Raw genomic sequence first — 22,109 nt, 5'->3', positions numbered from 1 at the left:
GAAAGAAGAAGAAGCAGCTTTTCCCTTCCCCACAGCCAAGTAATAAAAGTAAGTCCACAGTGTGGACGGTCGGCCCTGTCTGCGATAAGTCTGGTCACTTTGCTTCTTCCTGAGCTGGCTGAGACCTCCTTAGGTTCTTTCTTCCTCAGGAATGATGGCCACCAGACAGGAGAGCTGGGCGTGGCAGGTCCGTCTGAGGCCCAGAGTGTGGGGCTGGCCCAGCCCTCACACCATTGAGCAGTAAACAAGCGGGGACCCCGAAAGTTCAGTTCCCAGAAGGCAACATTTCAAAGGAGCTCCATAGGGAGGGGCTTTGTCTCTGGCCACTTTGACCTTCAGCTGACCTAGGTGTGGGGAAGAGAAGCACAGCCCTTAATCCTGGAATTCTAATGTCAGAGCTAGAAGGGTGGGGCTCTGTGTGGCTCCTGTTAGGCCCTGGCACCAGAAGAGAAGGCATTTGGGGCCCTGTGTGCATCCCAAGGCATTTTCTGTGGAAGTGCCTATGAGGTTTTAGAGGAGCCATTTCAGCTGGGATGGGAGTGGGAGCCTTGAGGCTTATCTATGGACCTGGTGGGCAGTCTAATCCAGAGGCCTTTCTGGAGTGCCTGGGCAGAGGCCGAGAGGGGCCACAGGGATATGGACACCCCAGCCTGCATGCCTGGAGGTCTTGTTAGGAGGGTGGACCCCCCACATTTGGAGGAAGGACCACAGCCAGGTATTTGGCGCCGAGGCAAGGAGCACTGGAGATGTTCAGAGCAGACGGAGCCAAGGGAAGGCCTCCTCCAGGAGGGGACACACACCACAGACCGTCAGGCGGGCCACCCCACCTCCTCCGCATTCCCACACAACAGCATGTGGCACTCTGTCTCAGGGCATGATTGTTGCCTCCTTGGCCTGGTGTGTCGTCCATTAAGCCCTTTCTAGGTGCTGCCACTGTTCTAAGAACTTAAGTTAGCTCACAGCAGCCTCTAGAGATACAGGCACGGTTACCGTGTTTAACAGATGGGGAACAGAGAGGCCAGGTGGCTTCTCTAAAGGCACTCAGTTCAGGGTAGAGCCAGGAGTTAGGCTCAGGTGCCTGGCTGGCTTCACGTTCTGTGTTTTTCACCACCGTGCCATACCGCCCATCTCAGTTTTCTTCCATGGCTCCCACGGGTCAGCTCAGCGTGGGCCCAGGTGCTCAGCATCTGTCCTCCGAGGGTTCCTCTCTCCTCTTCAAAGCAGACCTTGGGTTAGGCTTGGGGGCTCTGTAAGCATAACCTGCTTCTCCAGTGTGAGGCCTTGGCTGACTGGGATAAGCATGTTTAGTCTGTGTTTCTGTGTCTGTCTTGGGATGGGGTGTCGCCTGGCACTTTGGGAAGGAAGGTATCACTGCCACCAGGTGTGTCTCAGGAGATGTGGGAGGCCTGCGAAACTCGGCCTGCGCCCTGGTACTATGTACTGTCCCCCCACCTCAAGGAGGTTTGCTCCCCTTGGCTTATGTAGTAGATCAGGGCCTAGGAGCATCAGCAGAGACAAGACTTCCTGACCTTTCCCGATACATCACATGCTTGTTCCACTGGGACAGAATGCTCCCGAGCCATCTGGTTCCTCCCCCTATAGCAATGCAGATGCAGTTGCTTGCTTTTTTCTTTTCTTAAATCCCCACCCAAAGATATATTTTTATTAATTTTAGAGAGAGAGGAAGGAGAGAGAGAGAATCATCGATGTGAGAGAAAAACATCGATTGGTTGCCTCCTGTACATGCCCCGACCAGGGGGCTGGGCTAGAACCCGAAACCTTTTGGTGCACGGGATGCTGCTGCAACCGACTGAATCACCCAGCCAGCCAGGGCTCGTTTGCTTTTTTAGTGTTTTTTTTTTGCTTCTTCTTCCTTTTGTTTGACATCTAGGAAGCAATGACAGGCAATGACTATGCCTGGGTCAGGGCTTTGGAGAAAACAAGAGAGAGAAAATGTATAGCTCTTTCCCTAAAAGGGTGAAAATACGTTTGAGACAAGACTTACACAGGAAGGATAATTAACCTACAAAGCAGCAAATAAAAAGTGTGAGAGAAGGAAATGATTAGAAGAAGGGCAAACTCCCCAGGGTTAGAGTGATCAGGGTGGGCTCCTGGGGGAGGTGGTACTTTGAATTACAGGTAAGGCTGTGGGGGGCTGGGCAAATTTCTGAGAGGGAGACTGCCCCTCTGGAAGGGAGGTGAATGTGGTAGGGAGTGGAAGGGAACCAAGCTTAGCTTCCTATATATGCCTTTCCCAGCAAAACGGCCTTTACTTCTTACTTATTTTAAAGTAGTTCACCTGGTTCAAATTCTAAAGGTGGAGAGGCTACATGATGAAAAATCTCCCTTGTCCCAACTTTGAGTCACCCAGCTCCTCTCTTCAGAGGCAACCAACATTACCAGTTACTTCCAAAGTTATTCCATGCATTTAAAAGCCAATACATTATGTATTTTCTTCTCATCATCATTTTTGTTTGTACAAATGCAACATTCTCCACACACAGGCCTCTACCTGTGTCAGCCTGTCTTCTCTGTGACGGGATGTTTATTGTTTGTTTCTGCCTGTAGTGAATCTGAACTGAGACCTTGGCAGAGGGGATGGGCACTACTTAGGTTTGACCTCCATGACCCAAGACTCTTTTTTTTAGGGTGAATATGGGGTTAGGAGCAAACTGGGGAGGAGGGTGTGGTTAAATAGAACTTTTGTTCTCCTTTCTGCCAAAGACCCCCTGGGAGAGGTGGTCTTGTTGGTTCTTCCATTCCTCCTGGGCAGATCTCGATGGTTGGACCTGGGCCACCTCCCTCCCATCGGGCTCATGACAGCCTGTAAAAGGCCCCAAAGACAATAAGTCCCAAGTCTTCATGTGTGGTTTGCCCTAGTTTTCAGAGTGCTTTCTCAGCATCACCTCATTTTGTTCTTTCCTGAAGGCAGGCAGGGTGACCCCCATTTTACAGATGCGGAGACTGGGGTGTCAGGAGGTAGAATGACTGTTCTAGGTCACATGACTCATTAGTGGCAGCCAGGTTTCTGACCTCCAAGCCCAGTGCTTTTTCCCCTGCATCGTGCTTTTGGTCATACATATTTTCTGTTGCTATCTGTGCTGGCTAGACTGGTCTCCAGGCATTTTTATAGCCTTTTTTTTTTCTTGCTGGGTGAGTGCGGTCACGGCCATGTCTGAGGCGGCTGATGGTGACAGACCTTTGGAGCCTCCAGCAGCAGGAGGGATGAGGAGAGGAGTATTAGCCAAGATGTTTGTGCCCAGGAGGGAGGGAGGCGGACCTGGCTGGGTCTGCAGGGAGCTGAGTAAGACACGGCCACGGAGACAGAGGCAACTAATAAAGTGATGATTCTGGCGACAGGGACTGGCTCTGGGCTCTGGGGCTGTCGGTGCCAGGCAGGATGCCAGGGTGGGCGATGAGAATCACCATCTGGCCTGATAAGAGGCGATATCCTGTCCTATGGTTGTGTCAGGCTTGCAGTTCTACTGTAGACACCAAATCAAAGGGTGGGTGAGGTTGTGGGTGTGGGGAGCCAGAGGGGATTGGCCTGCCACCCGCACTTCTCCTGTCTGATGGTGTGGAAGGACGACTGCTCATGGGGCACTTGGAGAGGAGGGAAGGTATCTGGATGGGGAGACTCTGGGGAAAGGTTTTCCAGCGTCTCTCCAAACTCTGAGTAATAACAGTTTTAGTTGGCACTTCTCCCTGCTCTGACCTGCTTATTTTATCATCCCTTTTACAGAGGTGAAATGGCTGGATTGAAGCCACTTAGTAAGTCAGATTCAGGACGGGACCCCAGGTCTCCTGTCTTCCAACCCACTGGGGTCTTCCCACTATGCCCTTAAAATAATCGTTTTCTTCCGTTCATTTTGGGACTAGCTGAGCCCTATGGATTCCATCTCCTTTATCCAGCAGGTATTAGAAAGTGTGCCATGTATCAGGGCCTAGGTTGTGGGGGATAAAGGTGGGTAACAGTCCCTGCTGTCAGTAAGTGGGGAGCCTGCGGGGTGGAGTGTCTCTGCCAGAGTGGCCCCTCCCACCTTCCCTATTGCTCCTGTCCTAGTTTAGGGTTTTTTTCTTTCTTCTTCTTCTTTTTTTTTTTTTTTTTTTTTACCTCTGCTCTGGACTGTTAATATAGATAGCCACTGCTGTCTTTTTATAAACTAGAATGTCAGTTTATTCATTTATGATGAGAAATAACTGCTAAGGCGTAAGGATTTGCTGGGGTCAGCCCAGCCATGGCCCCCACCCTACGTTGTGCCGGCTTCCAGCCAGACTCCCTTGCCTCACCTCTCCGCCGTCCCTTTCCCTGCTGCCCCTCGCTGCCCTACAGCCCAGCTTCCATGTCCTGTCCTTGTTTCGTACCCTGTAGTGCTCTTCGGGGCCAGAGTGAAGTCACAGCTCTTCAGCATGTTTGTGGCAGTCTCCTGTCTGCCCCAAAGCGCCTTCCTGTCTGACTTTCCCCGCCAGCCTGGGCATCTGCATATTTTGTTCCTTACACCTGGAATGTCTCCCTAGCCCTGTCCTTGCCTCCTTCCTACCCATCGTTCAAGGCCCGGTATAATGCCACGTCATTCCCCAGCTCTCCTGAAATCATCTTACTACTCCCCTTTAACCTTCCTGTGCAGTTTGTTTGTGCATTTTTGTGGTGTCGATCACCTTCTGCCTTTATTTATGTGACTATTTTATTTCCTCAACACGATGTACGCTTCTGGAGGGCACCCATTACTTGTTCCTTGTTCCTGGCACATTCTTGGGAAATGTTTTGAGCGGAGGCCTGGCTGAGGCCTCCTGGTTGGATGAGATTTCACTGGCGAGTTAGTTACCTGTGCCTCTAAGACAGTGGTTCTCAACCTTTCTAATGCCGCGGCCCTTTAATACAGTTCCTCATGTGGTGGTGACCCCCAACCATAACATTATTTTCGTTGCTACTTCATAACTGTAATTTTGCTACTGTTATGAATCATAATGTAAATATCTGTGTTTTCCGATGGTCTTAGGCGACCCTGCTAGCGGTTCTCAACCTGTGGGTCGCGACTAGCAGGGTCGCCTAAGACCATGGGAAAACACAGATAGTTACATTACGATTCATAACAGTAGCACAATTACAGTTATGAAGTAGCAACGAAAATAATTTTATGGTTGGGGGTCACCACCACATGAGGAACTGTATTAAAGGGTCGCGGCATTAGAAAGGTTGAGAACCACTGCTCTAAGACATTGTGAGTGCCAGGATGGGGTCAGGATCCCTGTTGGGGTCAGGATCCCTGATGGGGTCAGGATCCCCAGCCGTGAATAGGTGGTTAGCACAGCACAGGCACAAGGCTCAGGACAAGACCAGGAGCTGGGCTCAGTCACAGGACAAGGAGAACAAAGCCTGTGTCTTGGCCCAAGGCTACCCGCCTTAGCTCCTCAGGGGTCTGATATAAACCCACTCTTAGTCCCAGGTGAGCTCAGAGGAGAGGATAAATAAGTCAGTGCTCCCTAATTGCTTTAATACGTGTTTTCAACCATCTCCAAAAGATTCAGGGGCTTTAAAAATACACACCCATAATACCATTATCACACAAACAAAATCAACAGCTCCTCAATAACCATCCAATATCCAGTCCATATTCAAATTTCCCCGATATCAGCACTCTCTCTTCATAGGTAGTTTGTTGAATCAGGATCCCAATGGGCTCCCAAACTGTGCCTGGTGTTAGGTCGCCCAGTATAACAGTCCCCCCCTCTTCGTTTCAGCCCTTCCCTGGTGGAGGAGCCGGGAGAAGATCCACACTGTGCCCTGGCGGAAGGGCTCCTGATGATGCTCTTCTCCGATTCCCCTCATTCTCCAGCCCCGAGCTCGAGGTCTGGAAGGCCTGTTTCCCGGGTCCCACCTCCCGGCAGAAGTCCTTTCTGTGGGGTGGCTGACTCTGCTGCATGGCCTCCCACGTGAAGCGGTGGGTTCTGGGCTGTTCGTCCGACCCAGCCATTATGAAGTTCTCCATCACCCTTCCTCCCAGTGGTTTTAGTGCCATTGATGATGATCGCACCCAGGTCTCCGCTTCTGCCTTTTCTTCTGTCTGTCAGAAACGGGCATAAGGAAGAGCTTTCCCTTCCCACTATTTGGTCACTCTGCATACAAATGGCGGCCAGAATAGCACGAGTGACATTTTTTGGTCATTATTTTAGTGATGGCTTTCAAATCAAAAGCACGGCCGCCCTAAGAGAGGGGGCATGATACTGTCATTTATATGGCAGGAGTTTCCTGCCAAAGCAGAGACTGCGGGGCCTCATGAGCCCAGGGAGGGGCCAGGGTGCATGACTCTGAAGACTGCAGGTCTTTTGAGGGCAGATGGTTTAATCTATGCAGCATCTCCTGAAATGGCCAGTGCTGGCCTGGCCTAGAAATCTGGGCAGACACTGTTATGGACAGAGAGACATTTTGGTGTTTTCTCCTATAGTTTTCCCTAACATTTACTTTTTGAGTCCCTGTGTTCCCCTCTGAACCCCAAAGCCCCCATTTGTACTAGCTCTCCAGGGAAGCTAGAGGTGGAGAGGGAGGCGGAAAGGAAACCCACCAGGATTTCTTCCTCCTCCACTTTGGCTCCTCACTTTCCCGTCTTGAAGATTTTTCAGCCGGTGCATCAGGGCAGCACAATTATCTTTGCTAAGGGCCTGCTGGCTTCCTTTGCCTCAGGGGTGGGTTCAGTTCTGCATTTTTCAGCTTTGCAGGCCCTCATCCCCAGCATGGTGGTAGCTTCTCATCACCCTGAGGTAAGGCCAGTCTCCCAAGAGGCCGGGACTGCAGCCATAGCCAGAAAAGAGAAGCTGCAGGCCTGGTGGGTTGCAGCTGTAGCAGGTGGACTCAGGTGGGGACCAACCTGGGGAAGTTGGAGATTGTGGTATTGGGGTCATGATCAAAACAAGCCCCGGTTAGCAGGTGCACTTGGCTGTTTTTGTTCCTTTGGAGTCACCTTCATTGGCATGCAGGGCGGTGAGGGTCAGGCTGAGCACTGTAGCGTGACGCCGGGGAGTCTCAGAGCCGCTGGCTAGCTTCTTGCCCGTCGCCAGGCCCTCCTAGCTCCGAGTGGAATCTGGGAGCAGTGCTGTCCTCTGCCCTGAGGCCCAGCCCGGGTGCCGCGCACTGAGGCAGGAAGGCAGAGACCTGCCTTCTGCTGCCGTTGTGCCCTCCCTCCTAGAGCAGGTGCTCTTAGCCCTTTTTGTGCCATGGACCTCTTCTCCGAACAAGATCTTCAAACCCATAGGATTACTGAGTACACCGGTGATATTGAAGCACATTTATCAGTAATTAGAACATTTGCTAAAGTAACATGGGCTTTATTACTGGGTTAAACAATGTGATCCAATGGGAGGACTAATACCTTTTGAAGTTCAAAGTAAAGATGAGTATAGACAATATTTTGTTACATCTGTAACGTGATGTGAAAATACCTGGTTTCTCCTGGTGGCACACTCATAGGTACTGCTACTCGATTACTACTGTTGGAAAAATTCATCATGGAAGAGATGCTCAATTTCAGTTAGAGATGAGGGGAAATAAAGATGTAATTTTTCTCTCATCTAAAACATACCCTTTGCTTTGGAGAAATAAGATTCTGTGGTTGGGCAGGGACATGGGTTTCTGGGCCTGCAGTGTGTGTGTGTGTGTGTGTGTGTGTGTGTGTGTGTGTGTGTGTAACTTGCAGAGGGAGGCAGTCTAGTGCAGCGATCAAGATCGAGGCTCTGGAGAGAGGGAGCCTGAGTTCAAATCCTGGCTCTCCTACTTACTGAAAATAAGTGTGTGACTTAACCCAGCAGACTTCTCTGTGCCCCTGTGTCGGCATCTGCAAAAACAGAAGCGCTGACACTTGTGTGGCGTTTCCCATGTGCCCGGCCCTATTCTTTGAATGTTTCACACATAATCCACTTACTCCTTGTAGAGTTTTGTGAGGGGAATAGACTTCCATTACCCCCATAGGTGTGGAAACTGAGGCATAGATTCGGTGATCTGCCCAAAGTCACGAAGCTGTAAGTCCTGGGGCTGGGGCTTAACCCTTTGCACTCTCTTGCTTTTTTCTCGATTCCTTTATTCTACTCGGGATTTAATTTTTTAAATACCCCAGATTTTACAAAGCGCGGCAGTAGAATAAAAAACTGGAGTTTCTTTTCATACAAACTTATTTATTTGGATTTTTTAATATTTCACATTATTGATACATTCAATAACCGTCACACTCGACGTCTGAGTGCAAAAGGTTAAACTAGGCAGCCTGGCTCCAAAGTCTATGCTGGTAGCCACTCTAGGGTCAGCCTCCCACACCCACCTCAAGAGGGCTGTTAAGAGGATTAGAGGGATGTAATTTGTTGTGTTGAGTGGTTAGTATAGTGCCTGGCACACACAGGTGCTGAGTGAGAGGAGAAGTTGTTCAAGGTGAGAAGACCAGTGGCCTAGTGATGGGCTAGAGTGGGATCAACAGCCACTGTCATTCACAAGTCTGGGCACTTCCCAAATCCGGTTGGCACCTCCTCTCCTAAGGAAGTTAGTGAGAATATTAGCTCAGGGATGGGGAGGAGGGTCTTGGGTTAAAGAAGGTCCCCTTTGGGAACTGTCCCCTTGAAGCCTGGCTCTGTGGCCACTTCTTCATGAGGCTCCTGTTTGGGGATGGTGGGTAGGGAGCCCCCTCTTCGCTCTTTGGGAACCTGGTGTCATGGGTAAGACCCAGGTATTTGTAATAGAAACATTACACAGTCATTCAGTTGTGAACAAACAAGTTCCTAAGTCAATTCACGGATTCATTTGTTAGTTCATTGAACAGAAGTTTGAGTGTCCACTATTTTAAGTGCTGGGAAGCAGAGGTGAGCAGAATAAAGTTGCTGCCTGTAGAGCAGGGGAAGACAGATATTAAATGGCTGTGCATAATATATCATTTTACCATGTGGGATGCGTGCATGCTCATGTGCACATGTGCATGAACACATAGCTGGGTACTGCTCTTCTACTACTCTTCCACATGTCAGGTAGTGTTAAGTATGCTCAAGAAATAAAACAGGGTAAGGACAGTTGCAGTTGGGGTACTCAGGGAAGACAGAGGAATTTCAGATGAACTGACATGAGTGAGTCAGTGAGGGAGCGAACCATGGCCTGAGATCTAGGCCCGTGTCTCAGCAAAAGGTAAAGCAGGTGCAATGGGCTTGAGGTGGGAACATGTTCGGTTCAGTGTGGGATGAGAGACACAGAGAGTCAAGGGAGCTGGGAGACAAAAGGTAGGTCCTTTCCACCTCTGAGGAGTGGGTGTGATGTGCTCGGCCTCAGCTGTTTGCTGAGTGGAGCATGGAAGGCGGGGGCAGGGAAGCAGGGAACTGCAATGTCCAGCAGGAGACGGGGGCGGACTGCACTTAGGGTGACCGTGGTGGGAGGGGTTGGATTCTAGATATAATTTGCAGGTAGAGCTAAAAGAGTTCAAAGTTATGATGTGGGTTGTGTGGGGAAAAAGAGACAAAGATGGTTCCTGGGTTTGGGGCCTGAAATAAATGACATGTGGGGGCTCAGGAAGGGCCACAATTATTTGGGTCATAAGCTGAATTTGGACTGATAGGAATGGAAATGAGTCAGGTGTCACAGCCCCACCGCCCCAGGCTCTGACAGGAACCCCTGGCACCTGCCTGTGTTTGACATCTGCCCAGGTGGCCCTCCCAGTGTTGGGCTTTTTCAGTTACGCTGTGTGGCACCTGTTAGCCCAGCTTCGTGCCTGGAGAGCTGGGTGGAGAGCTGGCGTGTTGGCCTGGGAGTCCACTAGCAGGAGTAAGTAGGGCATGGTCTTGATAACAGATGAGGCAACAAGACCCCCACTCCTTGCATCCCATCTTTGTCCTCTGCCCCTGTGGTGTGTGTGGGGGGTCCATCCTGGGGGAAGACTGAAGGCTGAGCCCTAAGTCCACACTGGACCTGCTGAACTTTGTCCGGCCATTAGGAATGTGGGGGAGAGATTGTGGCTGAGCAGGGGCCCTGTAAGAGCTTTCCCACGGGGGGCCCTCAGGAATTCTGGACCCTGGCGGCTGTTGGGGAGGCTCATCTCAGACAAAGGTTTAATGGCCTGGGATCAGGGCAAAACCCGAGGTTTCCTCAGTGACCTCTCAGGGCTCTATCCTCTCAGGATTGTGCCAATCCTTTGAATGGGTTTCTGGTCTCCATACCATCTCTGTGCCTCTTTGGGAATCTGTGATGTAGGTCCAGCGCTTTTCCAGCCTCTGCCCTCTCAAAGTGTCTAGAGGCCCAAGTGCTTGCATTCAGCTTGATGAGAAATGCTTTACCTTAAAGGCTAAGGTCATGGGTTGGAGTTAGACATCTTCATGTTCAAGTTTGGACTCTATCACTTATTAGCTGAGTGACCTCAGGCAAGTCACAAACCTTCTCTCTAAGTTGGTTTCCTCATCCACAGACTAGGGAGAATGGACAAAGGGTTGGATAGTGAAAGAGGCCCAGAGCCTGGCACGCAGTGAGCACACAATGAGGCTAGCCCTGCCGATTCTCTAGCCCCATGGTGTGTCTCCCTCTGCCCACACATGGGCCTCTCAGACTCCTCTGCACCCACAGGCTCAGATGTGCATTTGAACAAGACTCAGGGACCCTTTAGTACTTTGCAGTTTGAGAAGCGCTGATGAACGTCACTCCTGAGGACCAGGCTTTGCGTGTGTCATCTTCTCAACAGCCCCGACAGGGTGGTATCCCCACTGGATGGCCGGGGAAGCAGAGGCTTCGGGAAGTAACCTGGTAGGTGGAGGTTACACACCAGTAAGTGGTGGGGCCAGCTGTGTACTCAGGGTGCAGAGCCAGGGTGAGCCATCAGCTGTGCTGCCACATGCGTCCAGATGAGAGCTCTGAGCAAGCAGTGGGCAGAGCAAGGGGGCAACGACGGGGAGGTGGGCAGTGAAAAGCTGAGGGCTTGTAGCATCTCCAGGCTTTACTGCCAGCATTGCTTCTTTACTTGGGAGCGGTGTGCCTGGGGGGATGCTTGATAAATATCCACAGGGCACACCGTTTAGCGAGGGAGATCCTGGCCACCTGGGGATGACAGCACCAGGTGGTCACAGCAGATGTGGCCAGGATGGTGGCAGGTGAGAAAGCTTCTTGAGGAGGTGGGACTTGAACTGGGCCACTGGACCCTGTTGTCTCAGTCCCCGAGGGAGTCTCAGTCTGCAGGGATGAGATGCTCAGAGCCTGTTGGCTCTGGGGCCTGCTGTGTGCAGGGCTCTGTGAAGAGAAAATTTCCATCATTTCACGGAGGGATCGTCAGCCCACAGCAGCAGTGTTCAGGGCTTCCTGGCCTCCTCTGGACAGTGTGCTGCAGTGCCTGGCAGGCCCGGGTCTGTAGGGGACCTTGTGGACAGACAGGAGGAAGGAGGAAGCAGGAAGTAGGGGTGGGAGGGAAGGATGTGGCCTTTGTCCAGGAGCTGCTGTCTCAGCCCGCGAGGGTCACACTCCTGGGAGAATGGCTGCTGTGGTCGAGTCCTTGGGCACCTCAGGTGCCAGCAGGCCCGTTCAGGCCTGGCCTGGAAGGCGGAGGAAAGTATGGTAAGTTGGTAGGAAGATAGCTGGGTGATAGTGGCTGGAGGTCTAGAGCAGGTGCTGACCATTCTCAACCTCACTCTGCTCTGGATGGGAGACTCAGAAAATGGTGAGGCAAGTCTTTTCCCTCCTGGCCTCCCTGAAAAGAGGATCCAGAGAGAACCCCAAATTCCCTGGGGAAGAGTAGGAGAAGCCAAGGTGACCTTATAGGGGAGAGGGTTGGGAAGGGCAGGGGACCTGAGCCCCACCCTGGGACGCCCTCCTTTCACTGGAGGGGGTGGGAGGGACAAAGAAGGAGCCCTCCTGTGGCTCTAGTAACTGAGGAGATAAGATAGGAGAAAACAGGCGTTTTCTTGTTTCTTTTTCCTATTTTGACAATAATATACGCTCCTTATAAAAAGTTCCAACAGGACACAACTAGACAACGTTGGAAGTGATAGTTCCCTGCAACCTCGCCTCCCCATGGTAACCACGGCTAATCCCGTGGTAGAATGACCAGTGGGGCCGAGGGCCCCGGCCTTTGTGCCCCAGCAAAGGATGGTTTTGCTTGCTGATTCCAGCTGTTGGGCTTGGGGGGTTTGGGGCTGGAGGCCCTACACTTCTCTTTTGCCCCACCTCCCAGGATCTTCCTGCCCTAAATGGGACCTAGGCTGGGTTTGGGGAGTGACTAGGGCTTGGCCTTGAAAGAGTCCATATGGTGCCCAGTGTTGCTAGTGAGGACCCGATGCTGCTCTAATTCCTGATGTATGAACCTGCCTCCCTCTTTGGGAGCCTCAGGGTCCCCTTCTCATACCTGGTGTTCGGAGACCACTCAGTGATACCCGTTGGCTGGGTCTTCCTTGGTTCATTGTGCTGCATGCTTGTGGGCCCTCTGTCCTGGTGGTCATATCCTTCAGTTAAGAAAAACTTCCTTGCATTTTTTTCTTTTATTGTTTCACCCACTTTGTGTTCTCTACATGTACTCTCTGTCTTATTTTCTTTGTTAATAACATTTTTTTTAGACCAGTTTTTTTTATAATCTTCACCCGAGGATGTTTTTCCATTGATCTTTTAGAAAGAGTGGAAGAGAGAGGGAAAGACAGAGAGAAACATCAATGTGAGAGAAACAATCAATTGGTTGCCTGCTGCATGCACCCTGACCGGGGCCAGGGAGGAGCTTGCAACCAAGGTAGGTGCCCTTGACCGGAATCGAACCATGGACCTTTTGGTCCGCAGGCCGATGCTCAGAGAGCCAAACTGGCCGATGGTTCACAGAGCCAAACTGGCCAGGGCTAGACCAGTTTTATGTGTACAGAAAAATGAGTGGAAAGTACAGAGAAAGTACGTGTATACTCCTTAAATTCCCTCAGTTTCCTCTGTTATTAACACTTTGCTAAATTTGTTACCACTGATGAGCCAATATTGATGCATGATTGTTAATTAGAGCCTGTGGTTCCCATTAGGGTTCTCTGTTAGTGTTCTGTATTCTGTGGGTATGACAAGTGTATAATGACATGTACCTGTCAGTATAGTATCCTGCAGAATAGTTTCACTGCCCTAAGAGCCCCTGTGAATTGTTGGTTTTCAGCTTGCTCAGTTTGGTCTTGTTTTGTGCATGGGAGAGAGGACTCCCAAGCCCCTCACACTCGGGAGCCGACTGCTCTCCTGCTTGACTCTCCAGTTATCTGGGGTGGACTTCCTTGGATTGACCTCTAACAGTCGCTTCATCCTTACCCTACATTCTGGAGATTTCCTCCAGTTCATCTTGGAACACATCCTTTGAATTTTTAATTTCAGCTCTTATGTGCCGGGAAGGTTACACATTCTGGGTGCTAGTGTGAGAAGGGGGCCTGTTTTCACTTAACGCCTGTTTCCAGCTGCACCCCACCTCCTCATTTAGGCCTGGAGTCCCGACGTCCAGAGCCTTTCTGGTTCAGTCTCTCTGCAGTCTCTCCGCTCACACCTGTGGGCAGGAGTGTGACCTGGGTGAGTGGGGTGGGAAGGGGGCCATGGAGGTGTCCAGGAGCTCCACACCGATGCTGTATGGTGCGGCCAGCCAGCCAGCCAGCGTCAGCTGGGTCAGCCCTTCCTTCTTGGGCCTTCCCCCAGGAGTCTGAGCGGTTGGTGAGGAGGATTTGGGAAGCAGAGGAAGGAAAAGCTCTGTGCACACCCCTCCCCTGTAGCATGGGCTCCATCCCCCCTGGGCTTTGGGGTGATAAAAACCTGGCTCCTCATCTCCCCTCTCCTTTCTGGCAGCTTGTTCTCGGATGAGGGACTACCTGAGCCTCGACCTCCTGATCTATGAAATTGGGGTCGTGTCTCCGACCTCGTGGGCTTGGATGTGAGGTGTAAATAAGTGGGAATGAGATGAGAAGCCTGCACTCTGTTGTAACACACAGTAGACTGTCAACACATACGAGCCCTCGTTCCCAACCCTGGGCCTCTTGCTTACGGCCCCTTTGTACCCTCTTGTTTGCTCCTCCATCTTGCACAGCTGCTCCTGGTGGGTCTTGGGGCGAGTCAGTGAGTGGGTGAGGTGTATGTGTACATGTGCTAGTGTTCCTGGCCCAGGGCCTGTGGTGAGCTGTTCTTTCCTGGGCTCACTGGTGGCTCAGAGCAGAGCTTTGGCTGGGGCTGGCCAGGGGAGATGATATAAACAGGGAAGAATGTGGGCAGGTCTGTCTGTTACAGGGGACTGGAGATGAGAGTCCTTCCCAGACCCAGCCTCACCCCTCCGGGCCTCAGAGTTCCAGTTGTAGGGGGATGGGGCACTCCAGGGAGGGTGCTGGGGTGGAGGAGCTATGGTGTGGTGACCCCTGCCCTGCCTAGCAGCACCACGGACCTTCCCCTACTCAGATGTGGCTTTCTTCATCATGGAGGAGTTTTGGATAGTTTCTCAGCTATGCCTGTGGCCTGGAAGGCAGGGCCTGTGTGTCAGAGCAGGAGTCTGTGGTGAGAGGCTCTCACAGCCCCAAAGCAAGGAGGGGCCCTGTAAGGTGACAGACACTGGGGAGCGGGGGGAGGGAGGCAGGCTCCCTGTGTCTGTGACCAGAGCTCTACCCGACGTCCCCCTACCCTTCTCACAGGTGGTACAAGCTGCACTCCAAGCCAGGCAAGAAGGAGAAGGAACGTGGGGAGATCCAAGTCACCATCCAGTTCACTCGAAACAACTTGAGCGCCAGCATGTTTGACCTGTCCATGAAGGACAAGCCACGGTCCCCCTTTAGCAAGCTCAAGGACAAGATGAAGGGCAAGAAGAAGTATGACGTGGAGTCCGCGTCTGCCATCCTCCCCAGCAGTGCCCTGGAGGACCCCGAGCTGGGCAGCCTGAGCAAGATGGGCAAGGCCAAAGGCTTCTTCCTCCGCAACAAGCTGCGCAAGTCGTCCCTGACCCAGTCCAACACCTCGCTGGGCTCGGACAGCACCCTGTCCTCGGCCAGCGGGAGCCTGGTCTTCCAGGGCCCCGGGGCCGAGCTCCTCACCCGGTCCCCGAGCCGCAGCAGCTGGCTGTCCACGGACGGGGGTGAGCGAGGGGCCGCCCCTGCTGAGGCGGGTAGTGGCGCTCGGGCTCTCCATCAGGGGAGCAGGGAGGCCCCAGGTGAGGAAACAGGGCTTCCTTCCCTGTGCTAACCCTGCGTGTGCTTCCTTTTCAGGCAGGGACACCGCACAGTCCCCCAAGTTGTTCACCCACAAAAGGACCCACAGCGACGAGGCCAGCCAGATGCGAGCAGCTCCTCCCCGGGCCCTTCTCGACCTTCAGGGCCACCTGGACCCCGCCACCCGCTCCTCTCTCTGTGTCAACGGAAGCCACATTTACAACGAGGAGCCCCAGGGCCTCTTGCGGCACCGCAGCTCCATCTCGGGCCCGTTTCCACCCTCCAGCTCCCTACACAGCGTTTCTCCTCGGCCCTCTGAGGAAGGGTCCCGGGCCGCAGATGACTCCTGGGGCAGAGGCAGCCGCCGCGCCAGCAGCTCGGAGGCAGTGCCTGGACAGGAGCTGAGCACTCAGTCCAAAGCGCTGGCCCCCGAGGCCAGCCCCTCTGGAGAGGAGGAGGGGGCCCCGCTCTCAGAGGGGAAGCCAGTGCAGGTTGCCACACCCATGGTGGCCTCCTCGGAGGCGGTGGCGGAGAAGGAGGGAGCCCGGAAGGAGGAGCGGAAGCCCCGGATGGGCCTCTTCCACCATCACCACCAGGGGCTGAGTCGGAGCGAGTTGGGGCGCCGCGGCTCTCTCGGGGAGAAAGGGGGTCCCACCCCCGGGGCCTCCCCCCATCATTCATCCACCGGGGAGGAGAAGGTCAAGAGTAGCTGGTTTGGCTTAAGGGAAGCCAAGGAACCAACTCAGAAACCCAGGTATGTCCTTGGCAAAACCAGCTTTGCCCGTTGGGGAGGTGCTGGTGTGTTAGCAGCCTTGTCCCGGGGCTGGGAGGGTGGAGCTGCCGATGTGGCCTGGGCAGACTGCTGGGGCTCGCTTTGCATGGTTGAGCGGGGCTCTCCCTAAGCCAAGGCTCTTTGTCTGCACTTGGAGGCAGTGAGTGTGAGGGCCCAGTGGATTGAGGAGGAGAACTCTTCAATGGTGGCCTCGCTTCATGGCACCCCCGTCCCCCGAGGGAGGGGGAGGAACAGGAGAAAAACAGGAAAGCCATTTGTATGAATTTTTGTTTCTTAACCTCCACCTGTTGCCCTTTGGCCTCCAGGTAAGGAAGCCTTGGCAGGTAGAGAGGTGGGGACTGGGCTGCACCTCAGACTCCCCCCCCACCCCCGCTCCCTGAAGCTAGCCGACCTCCCTCAGTTGCCCAGCTCTTCTTGATCTCTTCCCCCTAAGAGGGGAGTCAAGTAATTGATGCCCCCCCCATATACCCACTCCAATTGCTCTCCTGCCCTGGCAAGAGGCTGTAGGCAGCTCCCCTGCAATCTGAACCTCCCCCTGTCCTGGGAGACCCGTGGCCCTGGCCCTCTGGGGATCTCTTGGTTCTGAGGCATGGCAAGTCTGAGGATGGCCACTTCGTTTTAAAGGTGCCTAGTCCCACCAAAAGAGGGATGCAAGAGTCCTTTAGCTCAGGCCCTGGACAGAGCTCCTAAGAGGGTTCTGAAACCAATTAGGATTATTCATGCAGTTCCAATGTGGAGGTGGGTAGGCTCCCCACACATCCAAGGGATTCTCTGACGCCAGCTGGGTATCCTACAATTCAACTCAACTCTGATACTGTTTCCTCAGAGGCAGCACCCGATTCCACAGGTGAAGGGCTCAGTCCTACAGGACACCCGCCCCTCTCCCACCACTTCAGACACCAGTCCCAAGTCAGTGCTTCAGACTGGCCAGCTATGCTAGGAGGCTCCAACAGCTGCCTCCCTGGGTTCAATTAATTTGCTAGAGCAGCTCACAGAACTCAGAGAAACACTTTACTTACTGGGCCACGGGTTTGTTTGTCCGCAGCAGCCGATGGAAGAGATGCACAGGGCATGGCATGGTGAAAGGGCACCACACTTCCATGCCCTGTCCGAGCGCAGCCACTCTCCCCAGAACTCCGCGTGCTCACCATCCAGAAGCTCTCCCAGTCCTTTCGGGTTTTGTGGAGGCTTCATTACATGGGTTTGAGGGATTACATCCTTGGCCATTGGCTCACCTCCATCCCCCTCCCCCCAAAATTAGGGGGTGGGACTGAAAGCTCCAACCCTGCATTTGTGGTTGTTCCCATTGGCAACCAGCCCCCTCCCATTGGTGCTTTGCAAAAGTTACCTCATTAACATAAGCCCAGATGTGGTGAAAGGGGTTTGTTAGGAAAAACAAGCACCACTTCACCTTCGTGGCTTCGAAGTGTTTTCAGGAAATGAGAACAAAAGACCAAATATTATAATAAAAGATGCTTCATTGTTGTCACTCAGGAAATTTCAAGAGGTTTGGAAACTGTGATCCAGGAACTGGATGGAGAGCACATATGAGAAATACGTAATTCTTGTAAATCACAATATCGCAGCCCCTGACCACCGCTCTGGCCCCTTTGCCTTTCTCCAACGCTGAGCCTTTGAGAGCTGCTGACTTGTCTAACAGGGCCCAGGTTGGGGCTCCAGGCCTAGGCGATAGGCCATGTATCGCCATTCTCAAAGGCCTGAGGCCAGTCCTAGACAAGAGCATGCATGGCAACCCTAACGAGTGTGGCAAAGGCACACTGCTCTCTCAGCAAGCCTGCTCCTCCTCTTTATGGATATAGGGGCAGGAAGTGGGGTGGGAAGGCTGGGCGCAGTGGTGAAGGGTCAAGTGATAGGGTAGAGGGAAGGTCCCTAAACCTCTTCCTGAAGTCCTGGTTCTTCTCTTTCCCTGTGAAATTCTGCTGAGAGGAATGGGGACAGAAATGCAGAGCCTTTCTCTGTGTGGGCCCTGGCCAGCTGGTAGCCTCATAGACAGGTATGTGGGTGGGTCAGCCTCTGGGTGAGGCTGCCCTCTGCTTTCCCTGCCTAGTACATCACCCTCAGTCCCTCTGCCCAGCCCCTACCCACCAGAGCCCAGGGGAACTGCTGGCCGCCTGTAGCCTCGGGGAAGAGTAGGAAGAAAGGGGTGGGCCTTTCTCAGTTGCCCAGGCTGTGCCTGATGGTCCTGTGACAACTCAGACCTTTGTAGGAGGTGGAAGAGAGGGAGGTAGTAGAAGACCCACAGGGCATTTGCTGGGAGCAGGTGGGGGCCAGGGTCAGAGGGGCACAGACCATGGGCTTGGTGCTCTCATCTGTGGGTGTCTCCGGGCCTTTTCTGGGCAGGACAGATGCTGGGGACACCTCTCTGTGAGGTCACTTCTAGGTACTTGCCCAGGTTTGGGGCTTAGACCCCTGCAGGCCATGTCTTTGAGTGATGTTGGGGATGTCACTGCTCCTGCTTAGAGCCTGTTTTCCTTCTGTTTCTCCATGTCTCCTCACGGCCTTTGAGAGGCCAGATGGACATAGGAAGCTGTGAGATGTTTGTTCTCTATTTGAATTCTGAGCTTGTCCACAGCTGGTTGGAGGGCACCCAGGGCACTCCTGCCCTCCCTCCCGAGGGCCCATTTGCAGGGCAGGCGGGAGGGGCTTTTCTTTGGGTAAGGGGGCGTGGCCGGGAGAGGCGGGAAACCTGGCCATTGAGCTCCATCTGTGTCACCCTGGGCCCGTGTGCCTTGAGGAGATGGGGAGGCTCGTCTGGAAAAAATTGTCCGTGCTTACCCGGAAGGCTTGCCTAGGGCTTTTGAGGAGAATAGGAGAGGTGAGCTGACTCACTGCAGGAAGCGATAGGTTAGACACTGAGAACTGGATTGCCTGAATATGGCTGCAGGATCCCCAGCTGGGGACACGGAGCCTGTTCACAGCTCAGAGGTTTGGGGGGCCTCTGCCCTGGGACTGCCGTTGTGCACTGTTGGGTGTTCCTCACGAGGAAGGGCAGCGGCGCCCTCTAGTGCTCTCAGGTGGCACTGATGCCCCGTGGAGAGACCCGAAGCAGTATGTGTTAGACGCACAGTATCCAGAAAAAGCTGCTGCCATTGGAGAAGGCAGTGGCTGGAGGAGGGGGAATAATGGCATGAGGGCCGAGAAGATAATCCTCCTGCTCTTCCTGACCTGCCCCCCACCCCGCCCGGTCCTGTGGCTGTTACACGAGGCCCCTACCAGTGTGTGTGTCCGGTGGAGGGGAGAATTGGTAACGGACACCAAGCCCCATGGGGCCACTGGACACGTCCCCACTCACCAGCCCTGCAGTGAGCCGTTCATTTTGAGCTGCAGTGAAGGCTACTTAGTGTGTGTTTAGGGTCACCACGATCATGGGCGCTACCCTGCCAGGTCCAGAGCAGTTTGTTTTTGTGTCTGTTCCTCCCTTTCTGATCCTTTTAGAGCGTCCGCTTCCCAAGGGCAGACTACTCTGTCCCCTGCCCCTCCTCCATCACAACTGGCAGCTACAAACGATGTTTTAATCGGGGGAAAGTGTGAAACTACACAGATGCAAGTGTACTGTGGCCTTTCTCGATCTCCGCCCCAGCCCCTCAGCAGGGGTGGTGGACAAAGTCCCCGGAGTGTGCAGTGGGAGAGCTCGCATTCTCGCGGAGTAAATGAGTGACTGTGCTGTGTGCCCAGTGACTGAGAGTTAGTGTGGCCATCCGCCTGTTTGTGCCTGTTTTCCTGGCGTAGTTAATAGTGTCTCTTTACCATAGTTAAAACGTTCCAGTTTGGAAGATAAATTATGTGGTTCCCTACTTACAGCTCACAAGGCCTCACTATGTCACCTCATTGTGCCAGATGATGGGAGAGGATATGTCCAGTCTCCCGGACATGTTCCTGGCCATTGGGCACATCTCAGGCAGGTGACAGGAGAGCATGCCTCAGGAGAGGTGGCTGCAGGGCATGTTGGCTGGGGGTGGTTACACCTCAAAGGCTGGCTTCAGCCTTTTGGGAAGCTGCCCGGAGGTGAGCCTTTGCAGATCACGGTCATCTCTGTGGTCAAGGTGTGGAAATAAAAAGACACAGTGCATCTCAGCCTAAGGAAGAGCTGTCCACCAGCTACAGAGGTGGCCCGTGGGAGAGCGAGTTGCCAGTTCCAGGGCTTAAGAAGACGGGGGTGGGGGGGGGGTGCTGTTGGAGAGAACAGGCGATTCCTCCGTTAAATGGCAGGTTTAACCAGTTGTTCGAAGGTCCCTGCAGGCCGTAAAGTTTTATTTCCGTAGCCTGAGAGGGCAGAGCCATCTGGAGTTCTGATTTCTTTCCCTAATTTTTGATCTTAGAAGACGAATCAGCATAAGTTGAAGCCCCCACTGCTTGACGGGGGCACGGCACTGTGCTAGGCTGGCACGGTGGGTTCTGGGACGCGGGTGTTTGTCTGTCTTCGGAGCATAACCTGCAAAGCTCAGCACACATGGGCACGTGTCTCTGATCTGCCAGGTGGAATGGTAGGGAGGGGATGTTCTAAGGTGAGAACCTTCAGAATGGGCATCTCATGGATCAAGGGGGAGGGGGGCTGGGGGAGGGGTTTGTTGCTGGGTAGGAGGGATGGATGGATGTTCTCAGAGGGAGCCTGTCCAGCTCTGGGGAGCCTGCTGGGCCTGCACCTGGAGTCCCTTACTCCAGGGAGAGCTGCTTGCCGGTTCCATACCAACGGGTTTGTGTGCACCTCTGGGGAGCCAGTGGGGTTGCCAGCCTAGGCTGGGGCTCCAGCCTACTTCCCTGCTGCTCTGCTGTAGTTCCGACTGCCAACCCAAACTGCAAGGGTGAGCGGGGCCAGCCGGGGCTGAGCGTGGTGCTGTTTAATGTTGATGGAGCCCTCTTTCCTCAGGCCCCTATGCCACTTGTCATAGGAGACTGGGGAAAGAGGTGGCTCAGAGTACCCCGCCCTATTCCTTGGGGCTGAGACAGGGGTGGCTATATCTGGTATGGGTGCTTCAATGGAGGGGGTATCTTGACTCACGTAGTGGTGGTACATTACTTTCCTCAATCCCCAAGGTAGGCACCTGTGCCTTGGCCCTGGGCCTCCCTGAAATGAGGGGAGAAGGGATGTTTGTAGAGGTTGGGACTCCAGGCCCAGGAGTATCCATAGAGGCAGAGTGGTACAGGGAAGCCTCTCCCTTCATCTCTAGGTGGTAGCATGAGACTGAGAACCCGCCCTGAATGGGGACTTAGTGTGGTGCAAATACAGGGTCAGTGGAGTCTCTGGAAGCTGGATTCTTAAGAGAAGCCCAGGGATGGGGATCTGGGCTCCCAGACTTGCAGACTGTTGGGAAGCCCACCTTTGCTCCTGGTTGAGCCAACTCCTTCCCGTCCCCTGCCCACGGTGTTTGTGGACAGGCCCTTACCTCTGCCCAGCTCTGTGTGGGGCCTGCTCTTTCTGGAGCCCTGGTTCTCGGAAGAATCCTGGTAAGCTCCAGACTTCTTGGCCTCTTTCCCTAAATGCCCCTCTAGTCTAACCTGTAGCCCTTAGGACCTCTGCCAGCTCGTGGCCCGTCCCCAGGACTTCCCCGTGGAAGGCAGCAGCTTGAGGAGAAGACGGATGTGTGGAAGTTCCCATGATTATCCACTTGGGCAGGGATTAAGGATTGGGGTCTTGGGGCTTAGAGTGGGGCCTGGGAGATGGGGCTCAGTAGGTGAGGCCACAGGAGTCTGGATCTGACTTGGGGTCAGCTGCAAGGCAGCGGCAAACCACAGTCCGACTGGGTTTGGGGTGCTGGGTCCTGCACTGTCTTTCTGGGTCTGTCTGTGTCCTGGGAGTATCCTGGGGAAACTGAGAGCTCTAGTTTCAGAGTCTGCCCCTGCCCACACCCCTAAAGTCCACTGCACATTGTAGACAAGATGCATGTACAGAGGATGCCCCCTCTCAGAGAGGAGGGGACATGTGCAGGCCAGCAAATGCTCTCCAGGATTTTGGGGCATGTAGGCTCATTTCCATGGGATGGATTTTCCAGGGGAGCCAGGGATCTGTGCAGGGGAGGACCCAGGAGGCTCCTGGCGACTCCCAGCCAGCTGCTTTCCAGGCTGGCCTGTGGGTGCTGGGGTACAGAGCACGGCTGCCCGATGCTGGGCCCTGTGGACGCCTGACAGCACATGTCCTCGGCAGTGCCTTGCTGTCCTCCTTGGACAGGTA

The 22,109-nt window shown here is 53.7% G+C and overlaps 1 protein-coding gene across 3 annotated transcripts in view; it reads left to right on the top strand.

Moving 5' to 3' along the window:
* Window positions 1–22,109, top strand: part of LOC103291427 (rab11 family-interacting protein 5) — a 157,074-nt gene that overhangs the window by 5,482 nt on the left and 129,483 nt on the right. For all 3 annotated transcript variants that reach the window (XM_054728477.1, XM_054728478.1, XM_008147454.3), the window contains exons 2-3: window positions 14,617–15,053; window positions 15,184–15,880. In XM_054728477.1, coding sequence (XP_054584452.1) covers window positions 14,617–15,053; window positions 15,184–15,880 — 1,134 coding nt within the window. The remainder of the gene's footprint in view (window positions 1–14,616; window positions 15,054–15,183; window positions 15,881–22,109) is intronic.

Source organism: Eptesicus fuscus, chromosome 16 (assembly GCF_027574615.1).
Source record: "Eptesicus fuscus isolate TK198812 chromosome 16, DD_ASM_mEF_20220401, whole genome shotgun sequence".
Classification (NCBI taxonomy): Eukaryota; Metazoa; Chordata; class Mammalia; order Chiroptera; family Vespertilionidae; genus Eptesicus; species Eptesicus fuscus.
Note: the sequence above shows the minus strand (reverse complement) of the source record. Positions and strands in the feature narration are given on the sequence as shown.